The 15,788-nt window shown below is 44.2% G+C and overlaps 3 protein-coding genes across 3 annotated transcripts; 2 read left to right on the forward strand and 1 right to left on the reverse strand.

The window, feature by feature from the left end:
• Positions 1–3,824: 3,824 nt before the first annotated feature.
• LOC133896872 (uncharacterized) lies at positions 3,825–4,436 on the forward strand. The gene is made up of 2 exons (XM_062337511.1): positions 3,825–3,988; positions 4,073–4,436. Exons 1-2 carry the CDS (start codon positions 3,825–3,827, stop codon positions 4,434–4,436), a joined length of 528 nt encoding a protein of 175 aa, XP_062193495.1.
• A 1,186-nt stretch (positions 4,437–5,622) lies between these two features.
• LOC133896873 (glutathione S-transferase T3-like) lies at positions 5,623–7,474 on the reverse strand. Its single transcript, XM_062337513.1, has 3 exons — positions 7,137–7,474; positions 6,349–6,784; positions 5,623–6,192 (listed from the first exon to the last, which is right to left on the reverse strand). The coding sequence occupies exons 1-3, from the start codon at positions 7,472–7,474 to the stop codon at positions 5,623–5,625; spliced, it is 1,344 nt and encodes a 447-aa protein (XP_062193497.1).
• Positions 7,475–9,719: 2,245 nt separating this feature from the next.
• Positions 9,720–15,057, forward strand: LOC133897280 (protein PHR1-LIKE 2-like). The gene is made up of 6 exons (XM_062337942.1): positions 9,720–10,209; positions 11,837–11,913; positions 11,998–12,052; positions 13,433–13,502; positions 13,642–13,711; positions 14,379–15,057. Exons 1-6 carry the CDS (start codon positions 10,026–10,028, stop codon positions 14,691–14,693), a joined length of 771 nt encoding a protein of 256 aa, XP_062193926.1. The 5' UTR covers positions 9,720–10,025; the 3' UTR covers positions 14,694–15,057.
• The last annotated feature ends 731 nt before the right edge of the window (positions 15,058–15,788 follow it).

Here is a 15,788-nt window from a genome sequence, read left to right on the forward strand (position 1 = left end):
TATGGTTACATATCTCGTGACTTGATCCCTACAATGTGGGTATAGCATGAATGTGATGTGTCTTATTTGCAGGAGAAGACGGTTTGCCAAATCCTAACATTGCTTCAGGATGTAGCCAGGAAATAGGTAAATCCCTTTGGGGGATGAGAATATTAGTGACGGGTGATAAATTCACCCGTCACTGAAGACCGAGTCCCAATGACGGGTAGCTTTCCAACTCATCTCTGGAACTTAGACATTAGAGATGGGTTGGAAAGATACCCATCCCTAATGACTTATAACACCCTATCGCTAATGACTCGGTCACCAGTGACAGATTGTAGCTACTCGTCACTAGTTCTAGATAATTAGTGATGGGTGGTAAATATACTTGTCACTAATGACTTAGTCATCAGTGATGGGTTGTGATTAATACCCGTCAGTAATGATCGAGTCCTAGAGACGGGTTGGAAAGCTACCCGTCACTGGGGATTGATAATTAGTGACGGGTGGTACATACACCTTGTACCACCCGTCACTAATGATGGTTACAGTGTCGACGGGCAATAGACCTACTCAGGCCATAGGAGACGTATTTTAGCGACATATCTCAATTATGACCCGTCACTGGTGATTGTTATTAGTGACGCAGTAAGAGTGATAGATACGGTAACCATCACTAATGACGATTATCACCCATCACTAATGTGCTGTTCTGATATAGTGAAATACACATACATACACATGATATACATAAGCTAAACCTCAGTTCAATAAATCTCACACATGTGATGTGTTGAGAGTTGCCAGATAAATGGAAGGAGTTCATGCATGCATACCCACTCGTGCAAATAAAACTTATAATATTTGAGGAAATCTGCGGGGACACCTAAGGATTTAGGATCTATGGTCCATGGAGACGCATGCAGATCTATGGTCTGATAAGCATAAAATCATATGCGCAAAGTCTCTTTGTAAAGACCCCGAATGATAAGATTGGCTTATCAAGTGAAAAAAAAAAATTAACCAATTCATCCGGAGGATGAATATTCGAGCACTTTAGCGTGCATACCGTGTAAATGCTCGAATTCAGGAACAATATATCTAACGTATTGGGAAATGACGAAGATCAAACATATCTTTTTTTCTATAAAAGATGCTTTTATTAACTCTTATTGTTACATTAAGATAATACAATTGCACAAAAATACACTCACGGTATCTGCGCAACTGAGACGCACACAACCTAAAGCAAAAGAAATAAAATTTTGTAAACCAAATTACTAAACAAAGCCTGATGCAGAAAATGGTGATGAGTTTGAAATCCGCTGTCTAGAACTCAATCCATACTGGGTAAACAGAGCTAGGACCATCTGCTCAAAATACGTACATGCCGCTGTAGTCAACTCTCGAGCCTCCGGCTGCTGGAGCGCAAACTAAGTACAAAGCTAGCGTGTATATACATATATATATATATGTATATGTATATATATATATATGTGTATATATATATATGTATATGTATATATATATATATAGGATTAAAATGTTTCTTTTTACCAAACATGATTTCATTTTTGCATAGTAATAACGACTAACACAGGACCATTGCTGTAACTAGTATATAAGCTTTTAATTTTTTATTCAAGCCACATAGCTAGTTCCCCATCATGTGAGTTGCACTATAGAGCGGGTAAATGTTTGAAGCCACTGAATAATAAACCATGTGAAACATGCAACATAACAATCAAAAGAAAAGATGTTTAATTATTTCATTTTATGACAGAAACAACACTTCTGACTCTCTTGCTATTTTCTTTTTTTTAAGTTATCTTTAGTTAGGAGTACTCCTTGTTGGAGGTACCACAATAATATTTAGATCAAACATATCTCTATGATTTCTTATGATTGTAGTGACATCTACAATATGAGTACCCAATGACAATGGGTTAATTGATAAACCAATGTCACCTAATACAATCTAAGAATTCGAAAGATGATGGGTCATCTTAAGGTGATATACTTGCAATGGTTTATGAAGGTCCTACAAAACCGGTAGATTCTTCCATGAAGAGAGATGATGTTCTGCTACATAATATCTCTAGCAAACGATATAAAACTATGAAATGCGGTGAATAGAACATTCAAAGAGCTCTTAAAGTCCTTATGAAATAAGGATAAGCAAAAGCAACATGAATAGGTTGTCTAACGATCAAAAGGAGCTAATCTTTATTTTACCTAAAAGGTGATAATGTCTACGCATATAAGACATGTGGATCACTATGAACCACATTACATTCCGTTAGAGCACATGCAAGTAATTGCAGAAGAGGTTTAACAAAGTTAACCTCATATGCATGATACACCAATAATAAGATAATCCTTAGTGCATTATGACCCATTCAGCCCATAAGAAGTATTGGAATAAATTCCATGCTTTTGTCTTGCAAGATGGCATAGAGGCAAGACATGTGCCTAACTATCTTTACTATGATATAGTTTAAGCATATCCTGAAAGATAGAGATAAAAGACCATATGCGCATGGGAATACAAGAAAGAGGTACTAGTGTGTCTCACTATAGATCAAGGATAACCCTCGTGTTCATGAAATCCGATGCCATATAGTGCATATACATACTAACAATATGATGGTCCTTTTATCTCATAAGATTCTCTGATAGAAATTGGATATTGGTGATTATATAGGATATTGACAATATAGCACAATCCCCATTATGACAAATCATAGACTGCGTATCCATATGAGGTCTATTGAATAGACATTGGATGAATCAATATTGAGAGGATTGCTATGATAAAGCCTCGTAATAAGAAACTAGATGGCAGCTTTACAACAGTTCGTACATTTTTCAAAAAGCAAATTATTAAGTAAATAACCAATCTATAAATAATTAAAGTCTTTGGGCTCGAGATCCGACATTGTCGGAGAGGCCAGCCTCAAACTTAGGTTGTCAAGATCACGCTCTTTCTACTAGACCATGATGAAATTCGACCCGGCGGCGGCCCAGCTGTGAGGTCTACTATGATGGATAGAAGTACTAGCGAAACAACTCGTTTTCTTGATTTCTTTATCAGGAGACACGATGACGTCTGTATGTAGACATGAGCATGTGCAAGACAATATTTTGCAAGCAAAGAGCACATTAGGCCATCTCCAGCAGCTACCCTATATTTTCATCCTCTAAAACACTATTACAGCATCCTGTATCACTATTACAGCCTCCCTCATTCCAACCATCTCCAGCAGTTACTCTATATGTCGTCCGCTATCTTCTCTCCCCTATATTAAATTGATTTTGTCCCAACCGCCATAACCGCCACCGTAGCAATTTCATTTGGACATGTAGCATGGTACAAATTAGTGTTATAGAACTGAGGTAATCTGAATTGAATTATTTTTTGCGCAGTACATATGGCAGTTGAGATGAGCGTGTAGACAAAGTGTTTGGCGGCCCCTGCTGTGACCGGAGATAGAAATGAATGTTTGCAACGATAGTATTTTGCGCCTTCTACTTGTGTCTAGCGTGGACAATAAGCAGGGCCACCAATCTTGCTGCGGAAGACCAATGAGTAGTGGCTTGTAGTGGAAGGGATTGATGTGCCATGGAAGGATAGGAAGGAGGCCTCCAGTCTTGCTGCGGAAGGCTCGTGCGGTGGCTTGTTAGGGAAGGAATACCCGTGGCCTATATATAAGGGGATGAGGTAGTGAGACCTTGCAAGAAAGCGAAAAATGGATCCTCACGAAGCCTGGAACGACACCATTAGAGAGTTGTGTTTCGGCAATGACTCTTCCGATGAGGAAGATAATTTGTTCGTTGCGACTATGGCCGCGATCCATGAGTCGTCGGCAACACAGCGCGGAGCTTGGGGCGGTTCAGTGCCCGGACGTCGCCGTATCCAGCGGAATCGCCTAGAAGGGCACCAAAGGTTGTTCAATGACTACTTCGCCGATCCCCCTGTGTACCCCGATTACATATTCCGGCGCAGGTACAAGTGTGAATAGAAAGTCTCGTCACGTAGTATTATGAACACATGTATGTGCGTGGTGTCTTATTGTTCATGTTTGTGCAGGTTCAGGATGAAACGTGGCCTGTACCTCAGAATCGTGGAGGCAGTTGAGGACCGTGACCCGTGGTTCCAACAGAGGAGGAACGCGGCAGGGGAGCTCGGGCTGTCCGCGTTGCAAAAAGTCACTGCGGCGTTTCGTATGCTAGCATACGATGCTCCTGCGGATTCGCTGGATGAGTGCCTCCGACTCGGAGAGTCCACCATCATTGAGAGCATGAGGCGGTTTGTTCGGGCCGTCGTCGAGGTGTTTGGCGATGAGTACCTCCGTTCTCCGAACGAGGAGGACACCGCTCGTTTGATTGCTACAAACGAGCGAAGAGGGTTCCCGGGGATGCTGGGAAGCATCGATTGTATGCATTGGAGGTGAAAGAACTGTCCGACAGCCTGGTCGGGTTCTTTCACCGGCCACGTCAACTCTCCGACGATCATCCTAGAGGCGGTGGCGTCGCAGGACCTGTGGATTTGGCATGCCTTCTTTGGAATGCCGGGTTCCCTGAACGACATCAACGTTCTGCACCGCTCGCATCTGCTCGACAACCTTGCTGCTGGTGTGGCACCACAGGTACAATACTCAATAAATGGACACCACTACAACATGGGGTACTACCTTGCAGATGGAATCTATCCGGAATGGGCCACATTCGTGAAGCCCATATCTTGTCCGCTTGGGCTGAAGCGGCAACACTTCGTCGTTCAGCAGGCGGCGGTACGGAAGGATGTCGAACGCGCCTTCGGTGTGCTGCAGTCTCGTTTTCCTATAGTCAGGGGGGCTACAAGGATATGGGATCAGGAAACCCTCCATGACATCATGACCGCCTGCATTATCATGCACAACATGATAGTGGAAAATGAGAGAGGTGATGATGATGCTGAACACGTCTACGACGGTTCAGGTGACCCTGTGGAGCCGTTGCACACCCCGATACCCGCTGTTGAAACCTTTACGCATAGGTATGGGATGATAACTAGCAGGCAGGGTCATCACCAGCTTCGTGAAGATCTTGTGGAGCATCTATGGCAGCTCCATGGCGGAGAGTAGTCCAAACGTAAATGTAGTGAACTAAATAAAATGAGGTCCACGTTGTCCTTTGGTAGTGGGGTTTTTTCGTCGAAAGTTTGTCGAATTTGCTATGTCATTTCGAACTATGGGGATGTAATTTCAGTAGTATGAACTATGGGCATGTAATTTCAGTAGTACTTTGTTTGGAGTATGAAATTTCAGTTGTATGCACTATCGGCATGTAATTTCAGTACTACGAAATTTAAGTACTATGTACCTTGTGTTGGAGTATGGCAGGTTGTACCATTGAACCGAAAAAAATGATCAAACATGACAGTGGATGTTGCACCAAGTGGATCAATTAAAATTATGGCACCAAGTGGATCAATTAAAATTATGGCACCAAACGGGATTGCAGTAAACAGGACATCATATGAAGTCTCAAATTCCAGGAAAATGAATAAGAGTACGTGACAAAAAAACATACACAAGCAGCCGTAAAGTGCATAACACTACACATATCAGGTTTGGTATTACAGCAAGCACTCGAATTTTATGCAGAAGGCCCAGAAGAGGCGCGACGAGCTGCAATGATGCTCTGCCGAAGACTCTTGTAGTATGCTTGCTGGTCCTCATCCATATGTGAAATATCCATGTTCATTATGTCCCGCTCCTCCTTCTCCCTCTGCATTTGCATACGCTCTTCCTCAAGGCGGAGCTTCTTGCGCTCAACTTCCATCAACTCTGCGAACCTCTTAGCCCTTTCCTTCTCAATCATCTCTTTCATTGCGAGTTGGCGATCAACAAGATCTGTCATGGGCGCTGAAGCAGAACTTGAGGAAGACATACCCCGTGCCCCGTCTTTCGATCGCGTGCGCCCTGGAGGCCTCTTCGCACGAGGGCTGCAGGTGGAAGGATGTTCGCCGACCTTCTCAGGTATGTTCATCCCCGCTGAAGACCCTCCGTGTTGTGTCGAACAGGGACTTCCGGAAGGTGCGGTTTTCTGTTTTTTGCGCGCCGACTCCGCTTGCCACTTCGGATGATTGCGCAACTCCCTCCAACACGGCAGCAAGGTGAACTCCTTATGCTCCACGGCTTGAAACATCTTACATGCCTCAACGACCTGCAAAATGCCGAGGCAGTAGGGTACTTCAACTACTTTGCCGATCAGGTTCAATGATATGAAGAGAGGACCGTGCATGCAGGCCATATGCTTGAACATGATTTAAGACAGTACCGTGTATGTACAGTCCTGTAAGGCTGCAGCAAAGATACATACCGTCTCCGCCTCGGTCGTTCCACTCTTCTTAGTGCGCAGGGCTCTTGCGTAGTGGCCGCAGAACTTCTGGACCGTCGTGTTGATGAATGTCCATCTCCCCTGCAGCGATTTCTTATTCCGAGTTGATGTAAATGTCTTGCTCTCGTTGTAGTAACTCTCGATCCTGTGCCAGAATGCACCTAAGCTCTGGTTGCTCCCAACCACGGGATCTAGGCTCACGTTCAACCAGGCCGCAACCAGGAGAAGGTCCTCCTCCAACTTATAACTGCAGCCACGGCCACCACCTGCTGCCGCCTCTACGGGTGCCTCATTGTCCTGCACCTGCGCGGAAGGAGTCTGGGTGCCGATGATGGCATCTTCGGTGAGCGGCAACACATCATCCCACGGCATGTTCTCCATTTCCCCGCGAAGGAATCCAGCGTACTCCATTTCGTCCCTGACCACAAGACATTAAGCAGTACATGTAGGAAGTATGTAATCGTTCAGTACAAGACAATAAGCAATGAATGGGCCACATGTAATGTTTCAATTCTGGACCATAAGTTCCTGCTATCAGTCATCACAAAAAGTTCACGAAAACATATAGCATTCGGTCACCCAGGTTGTCGAAATGTCTCATACATCTAGACATACTACCACGGCAACGATCATACTTAAGGACTGACAACTAGAGGACAAGACCGACACTTCCAATGTCATCCATTAACCAACAGGAACTACAGGCTACCTTCAGTGCATACATTGCATACAACATAATAGGGATTGTTCCCAACTACAGCCTCCATGACCTATCGGATTCGATGGACATTGAATCTTCGGAACACAGGAGCTCATCGGTGCTCCAGTCAGACTGAACGACACCATCCTCGTCGTTGTCTTGTGATGCAGCCCCTTCCTCTAACACTGCTGCGCTTGAAATGTCGGTGTCAAGACCATGGTTGTCGACGCCAACGTCCCGCATACAGTCTTCAACTTGGAACACAAGCTGTTCCAAGTCCTCCGCTATGTTTTCCACATGCAGTAGTGCCATGTTGAGGTCCACGGCAGCCGGGGTGCTTTCTGGACTCAAGTTGTCAATGGCCAGTTTCTTCAAAGCGGCCGCCGACTCCTCCACATGGTCCTGCATCTTCGACACAAGAGCGACAAGCGCTGCGCGGTCCATCTACAACCACGGGTTCAGAATGACTAAAGGAACATGTGCTAATGTGTGCCCTATGCAGGGACTCAATCAATGCAGGTGTACTCTTTACTGCACATACGTACCATACACAACATATGTACCCTACACAACATATGTCATTACTGCAACAGATCATATCCTACTCTAGTGTCCAGACAGCAGTGATTCTTGCACTACAAAAAACATTATTTCCATACAACTAGCTGTAATGTTCACCTCCTACTCCTACCCAGATGGCCAAAGATGTACCATTGCCAGCCCTCATTGCCATTCCCATTATCCCCTACACTTCCTACTTATCCCAGCCCTACACCAATCAAAGGATGCGAAGCCTCACTGCATAGTGTTACACATTTTGTTAACTCCAGGATAGTGTGCTAAAAATACCCTACATGAGCCTATGCAGTGAGGTTCAACTTTGCTAAAACATTGCCTGCTGTTCCTACCTTTCCCAGCTAGACAACAATGGTGTAGTGCACAAAATCACATTCCCAAGTAAACTTTTTCAATAGCTCATGACTTTCCGAAGCTATTGTCACAGAAATTGCTGGAACCAAAACACATAGCAATGTTTCATACTAGCATCAACTCCAGGCACAAACAAGGGTGTCCAAAGTTCATCAATTACAACCTAATTCCCACTGCATTCGATACAGAAAGGCACAAATCAAGCACACTACAGTCACCAAGAACTTTTTGTCACCACCAAAATGCACCAAGAACTGGTCATTTTGCTAGTGTGGAGATGATCCTACATGCGCTGCTGTTCCTACCTTTCCCAGCTAGACAACAATGGAGAGTAGTGCACAAAATCACATTCCCAAGTAAACTTGTTCAATACCTCATGACTTTCCGAAGCTATTGTCACAGAAATTGCTGGAACCAAAACACATAGCAATGTTTCATAGTAGCATCATCTCCAGGCACAAACAAGGGTGTCCAAAGTTCATCAATTATAACCTATTTCGCACTGCATTCGATAAAGAAAGGCACAAATCTAGCACACTACAGTCACCAAGAACAGGTCTGTCACCACCAAAATGGACCAAGAACAGGGAATTTTGCTAGTGTGGAGATGATCCTACATGCGCACACAGAAACCCTAAGATTTTGTCATCAATCCGGTCGGTGCCGGCCACATTTGCATGCGATTAGGGGTTCGTACCAAAGGGGATCGGGTGCCTAAACATTTGTGCACATGGCGATCCCCTGCAAATGTCGATCTGCAGCAACACAAACCCTACCAACCTATGTGGCCGACCAAACGGAAGAACCCCACCCCCGCCGGAGAACCCTACCTCCGCCCGCTCGCCGCCTAACCCTAAGCAGTGGATCTGGGAGCCGAGGACATACCTGGGCCGTCGGGATGACCACGGGCCTCCTACTGCCGCTGAGCACACCGAAGGTGGCGATCCTTGCACCTCGCCGGCCGGATCTGCGTCGCCGCACTCGTCGCCCAACGGGGAAGACTCGTCGCCTTCCCGGTCTCCGGAACCTCCGCGTTTCCGCCGCCCTCCGACGCCTCCCGCCTCGCCTCCGCACCCGCTCGCCAGTTCCGCTTCCGCCGCTCCGCGGGACCAACGACCTCCTCGCCACTCGCGCCTCCCACAGTGAAGCGGACGCCGCATCCTCCCCGCAACTTTGCCGCCCCCGAACGCGAGCCGTATCGCTGTTCACCCCGAAGCCGACTCTGCTGGACGTCGTTTGCGGGCGCGTGACGTCCCGTATCTGACGTGGATACAGCCCGCGGGCCGAATGCCGACTCCGCTGGAGAAGGCCTTAGAAAACCAGAAAGAGGCCCATCAGTCTCTGTTCAGGTTGAGCCCTCACATGTTCTGTCATCCACTAGCTTTTATTTTAAGAAAACGAAAGATGATTAATTATTTCAGTCCAATTGACAATTTGACCTCACTAAACAGCAGAGAGATAGAGAGAGGAGTGAGAAACACAGGTACAAAAGCCAAAAGGGAGCTGAAATTTCCATGCTCCAATGATTGCGCAGGCACCAAACACCAAGGATTCATTCTACTCCAATCAAACGAGATAAAGAAAGCATTTTTAAGCGAAAGAAAATGCTGCTGCTAAATCTTAGAGACGATCACGACTTACTGACTAACCTGATATTTAAGTCAGATGTAATTTTCTATCAACAGCACTAGAAAATGACATTGCTCTGCACTAACAAGCATCATTACGGCACTAATGTAACGTGAGGCTTCCAGCTTCACCCACCAGAGCCTCACAGTTCACGAGAGAGAGAGGGGAGAGGGGAGAGAGAGAGGGGAGAGAGAAGAGAGAGGGAGGGGAATCACTGCCAGTGGAAAGCGGCAGTAGCAGCAGAAGGGAAGCAAGAAGCAGCAAGAAAGGGAGAGGAAAGCCGAGGGACTTTTCGTTGGATTGGATCCTTCGCTTTTGCGGGGAAAGAAGAAGAAGGCCTCCCTGTATCCTGTCTCCGTTCTTGCGGAGAGCAGCAGGAGGAGCAGGGGAAGAGGACGAGATGTTCCCGCCTGGCCTGATCCACCAGCGCCCGGACGGCCCCGCACCCGGTGACGCGGCGCCGCGCTCCGGCCCGGGCGGGCCGAGCCTGGTGCTGACGGCAGACCCCAAGCCCCGCCTGCGGTGGACAGCCGACCTCCACGAGCGCTTCGTTGACGCCGTCGCCCAGCTCGGCGGGCCCGAGAGTGAGCCGCTCGCCTCTTCCATGCACCTCCAATCGTGATGCTTTGGCAGTCCTTGAGGTTGGCGTGGTATCGGCATTGCAGAGCAATGCGTGGTTGTTGGTTGGTGCCTTGATAGGGGCTCCGTGGTCTTTGCGAGGGCGGTTCTTGCTGGTTCGGGAGTGAGGATTTGGGCGGGATTAGGGATGCTTGCTCCAAAATTATCGGAAAGCTTGGATCTTTCCTTGATCAAGTTTGAGTCCTGCGGTGTTTGATTCGAGCTAAATGCGGCGCCGTTTGGAGAAGTGCGCCTGTGCATTTTCGACTGGGTGATCAGATTTAGCGCATTCGAGCTAGGATGTTTTAGGCTTTTAGCTGCGCTATCCTGCTTTGGAGATGGGGTGGAGTGGGAGTCTTGAGGGATATGTGATGGATTTATTCTGTATAGGAAAATATGGTGGCCTGTCCTGATGAAGTTTTGATGGCAATGTTATGAGGCTGGCAGTGTTGATTTAGAATAAATGCTGGCGCTGGAAGTTGATCTGTGAGGTTTAGGGAGTAGCAGAAAGCTGATACCTTCTCTTAGTACGTGTGAGCTTGGCTCTCGCGTAGCTGTAAGGAGTTTAGCACATGCGAACTTGGCTCACTGACTTGAATTACGTTTATGCATTTCAGTTAGTGTTGTTAGGGTGCAATTGCTGTCCCTGAGCCTGGATTTGAGCACAGATCAGAAATTTTGCTTTTGAATAATGCTTCTCGGTTTATCATAATGTATTTTTATATATATGTTCATGTGCAAGCAGCAGACCAGCAGTTGACTGCACAGACTGATCTGAAGAATTCCAAATGGTTCGATTGAATTACTGTATTTCTTGGAAGAAGTTGGATCTGATTGAAAGGTTGCCGTTCCAAAAGTATCCTGTCGTTATTATCTCGGCAACTGCTTCTTTGTAATAAATACATAACATAATTGTGGGATGACGTGTTTTTTTGGTGTAGTTTGGACCTCGGAGTGTTTCTTTGTGTAGCCTTATTTAATTGAAATGTTGCCCTTTCAGAAGTAGAGCATAGTTTTTATGTGGCAAAAGTGCTTCTTCATGTTTCATGGTACACTCATTTCTTTTGCTGAATTAGTATGCAAGTGAAGTCTATGGTTTCAGATGCTTGTTGTTTATGACCATTTTGTCAAAAGAACTTAAACTAGAGTCTTTTTTTTAAAATGCTTTTTATATTTTGGTTATTTTTTCAGCGGATTCATGTCTGGCATCAAATTGGCCAGTAAATCCAGCTATAGATGCCAAGCATTCAAAGCTAAAGTTTTGTCTGGTTGATAATACAATGAGATGCCAGGGCAAGTATGAGCCAGCAAATGTTCCATTCCGTGGTTTTGGAGTTCCGTAATTCCATTCCATGTATTTTTGTGTGAAGAATCCTGAGTCAGAGTATTTGCTAGTATCACCCGACCCATTTGCATGTTGAATTGTCATTCCAAATCATAGTCCAACTATCCAACTATGTTAGCAGCCTAAATTACTGGCTTGCCATATCGTGATTAGGCATTTGCTATTACTGAACTAGTAGAACACGCTAATACAAATTCTAGTTTCCTTTGTTTTGAATATATTTGTTAAATGAATTACTAATCTTGCAGAAGCAACCCCAAAAACTATCTTGAGGACAATGGGTGTGAAGGGGCTTACACTTTTCCACTTGAAGAGCCATCTTCAGGTACTTTTGGCATACTCACATGTTTCTCACGAAGTCTGAAATGCAACTTGTTCTAAAAATTTGCTCATTTATTCTTGTGATCAGAAATACAGATTGGGGAAACAATCTGGTAAAGAGGGGTCAGAGCAATCTAAAGATGGTAAGTTGTATAAAGCAATCTACTGATCTTTGTGTTCCTTTCAATTAGTATTCCAATTCTTGCTTTGATGTCTCTAAATATTTTATGCTGTGAAAGTTCATTCTGAAGTCAACACAACTTCTATTTTGTTAACATGTACACTTCTTCTTTTTCTGACACCCATAGGATGTACTTTATTTATTATATATTTGTCAATCATTTATTAGTTTGATCCAGATGGGTTGTAGGATGCATGTGTCAAGTAATCCCTTGGTGGCAACCTTTTGTTCTGGAGTCTAGAGATGGCAACTTATGATAACTTAGTAATAAATATCTAACTTTTTCCTGCTTACAATGGACATCTATTCTGGGACAACAGCCTGCGGGCTGCAGGGTGAGTCTAATGAGGAAGATTACTGGAGGGTTCAGAGTTGTATCTTCTGCAGGAATCAAATGTGTTGGATTTTTTTACTCGTCATGGGGCTACGATGGAGCTGTCAGTGGCGAAGTGCTACTGCTGAAATTGCTGCAGTATGGGAATTATGCGGAGTGAAAAGAATCTTTTTTTTTTAGATAAAGGGAGTGAGAAGAATCTGTATGGGAAGGAGTATTTTATGGTCATTGGGTGAACATTTTCTCACAAGTTTCACATGAACTAGAGAAAAATATGATCAGGGATTATAGCAGAAAATTTTGGATTACTATATTATGCATTTGAATGTATCAAGATCGCCATATGGGCACATCTCTTCTAGTTTGACTGAGGCCTTTGCCAGAGAAAAAAAATAGAGAATTGCACTAGTTATCTTCTGTATAAAATCCAGTCTGCAGTTATGCTTCTGGTATAAGCGCCACATTACAGACATGTAATATCATGTCGAGGTTCATGGAGGGTTTCGATTGCATCCGCATACATGAGATGAAAGAGTGAAAACAAAAATTTAACACCATATTGTTCTTGGTTGACACTAATACCTGTGGTGTCATTTCTGAAGTGTATTGTCAATCACTAGTAACTGAAGTGTATTGCCATTGCAAACATAGTGTTTTTTTTGTGTCATTTCTCGACCTGCACTTCCCCTGCAGTTACGATCTCTTTCCAAACATGTAGTATGGTTTGTCTGCAGTGAAATTAAAAACTTTTAGCACTAGTAATTGACAAGGACTTATTAATGTAATACTATATGATTTTGTGTTGTCAATCACTATTAACTAAATAAAATGGGGAAAATGTAGTGAAAACCCATGTATATCTTATGTCAAATGGTATGTCATTACTTACCATATGTTCTGGTGTAGTTATCTGTTTTTCTAAGTCTAAAAGTAAGATCGGAAAGAGTTCCATTGGTTCTTGTACTAACTTCTGACCTCTGTTTTGGGCTTACCGGTCCCAAATTGCAGCATCCTATCTTCTAGATGCTCAGAGTGGAATGAGTGTGTCCCCTAGAGTTCCTGCCCAGGATTTGAAAGAGTACGCTTCATCAGCTACTCCTTCCCCAGCATATTAGTTTTTTTTTCTATATTTTGGCAGGCTATGAGTACTTTTCGAATATTTCCTTTGGTTGTGCTATTTGAAAAATAGAGTTGACTGTCACAATTACTTGCTGCAGAAGTCAAGAAGTCAAAGAAGCACTGAGGGCACAGATGGAAGTGCAACGGAGACTGCATGAACAAGTGGAGGTAACTCTGACTGCTTGTTCTATTATGCTCTTGAGTTTAGCTTCCTGAATGCTGTAAGGCAAGAAAATACCACCTTTAGTATTTTCTGCAATAGTTTTTCTTTTGAAAGTCATTAAAATTTATGTGAATGATGTGGAATCCTGGGCACTGCTTTCTATTTCTCGGTTCATTGCATGTAAAAACAAGCGAGCTGCATTTGGGTGTTAGTCGAGAGGACCTTCTCCCTAATAGAATGATAGTCAACTCTTCTGGTGGAAGTATGCATCCACCTTTGTAATCTTCGTCAATTTGTGTTTTCTTGGTTGAAGGCAGTATTGCTAAAGGGTGCTTTCATTTGCAACCCGGTGCCTTGACGAAATGGTTGCTTACTAAAATTAAAACCGCAGGATCAAAAAACATATGATGAGAGGGGCTGATCTTAACCTAAACATTGTGAACAACATGAACTTGGGATATCTGCTCTCTTTGGAGCTTCTCTTAACCATATGTGGGATGCATCTGTCTGTAACAGTTGCAGCAACTGTGGTTGTGAAACTTCTAAAAACATTTCCAGTGCCAACTTGAACAGCTCCATACAAGACGTGCTCATTTACGGTTTCTCCTTAGTTCCTTAATTTGCGAATGCATTGCAATACACAATACTTGACTGGTTTTTCCCATTGGTCAGGTCCAGAAGCGTGTGCAGATAAGAATGGAAGCGCTTCAGAAGTACATCGACACTATTCTAGAGAATGCATGCAAGTTGGTCACTGAGCAGTTCGCCTCAAGTGTCTTCAGCATCTCTGACCCTGATCTCACGGAGCTATCTCCTGGCGGGGTCATGTGTGGCCCCACGGACACGTTGAGCTCCTCTGTCTTCAACCAGCTCTCTGTCAGCTCCATTGGTTCGCACAGTCCAGGAGGCAAACCTTCTCCCTCGGGCATCGAAGGCCCACCACTGCTCCTCCAGAAATCGCCTGAGCTCAAACGGAGGTCCTCTTGAGCCGTGTCGCCGACAAAATCTGATCGTTATACCGGCTTGTCTTCAGTAGTGATGTCGACAATATTGCAGTGACAAGGGAAATGGTCAACCAGTCTTGTAGTAGCTGACTTGTTCTATTGGGAATATTTAATTCTTTGTTATTCTATCGGAGTGGTAATTCCTCACCGAGGATGATAAATACGTCCTCTTAAATCTATAATAGTGGGTCTAGTAGTAAATTTGCTACTCTACCACATGGCAGAGAGGCAAAAAATCAAATGCCCTGTTCTCCTGCTAGTACCGGCCAAGTAGCAGGGTTCGCTCCGTTGTTTGATTAATCAAAACAAACCTATGTTTATATGAACGGCCTGATGTTCGAGATCAAGTGCCTTTCTTGATATCATATTTTCATGGAATTATGGTTCTAGCATCTTTAGCACATTTCAGAGGTTGCCCCCCGTCCCTTCGAGCTAATGCATGCATGCACAATGATATATGTCTGCACATGTTAGCACCCAGTGTCCCTATTGCCTTGTTTGGATCCCAGAGCTTATACTCGTACTTAAGAGAACTTGTCCACCAGTTCACAATTTCTTTTGAAGGCAATATATCACTAAAAGACCGATATCATCCAAACATTTCTCCAAACTGATGGACGCGATCTTCTCGAATACATGTCCCTTTTGTGCGATGTGACGGTCACCTTAATCTCATTTGTTTGTATGCTCTAATGACCAATTAACCCTTTCCACCATACACTAGGATTTCAGAGGAAAACAACATTGCTCACAGCAGTGACTTGTCCAAAGGGACGGAAAGGGAATATTCCCAGCATCGTCTTGAAGATTCCTGTAATGGAAACCTCCAAACCCGAAATACAATAACCTTCGGTTACTGTCAGACAATGCCCGGCTCATTTTGCATCAAGAGTCACGATCTTATCTTTGGATGAAATCGAGGCCTCTTGGGCCTGCAACAGATGTATAGTTCTAACAAGAAAACTAGATAGTAAAATGTAAAATTTTACTTGACAAGCCTGTAATTTAATAATTCTTAAATGAGCCGACTAGGCCCTGCTTTTTCATTCCCTTTTACCACATCTTCTGCTTCAGCTTC

Source organism: Phragmites australis, chromosome 17, assembly GCF_958298935.1.
Source record: "Phragmites australis chromosome 17, lpPhrAust1.1, whole genome shotgun sequence".
Lineage (NCBI taxonomy): Eukaryota > Viridiplantae > Streptophyta > Magnoliopsida > Poales > Poaceae > Phragmites > Phragmites australis.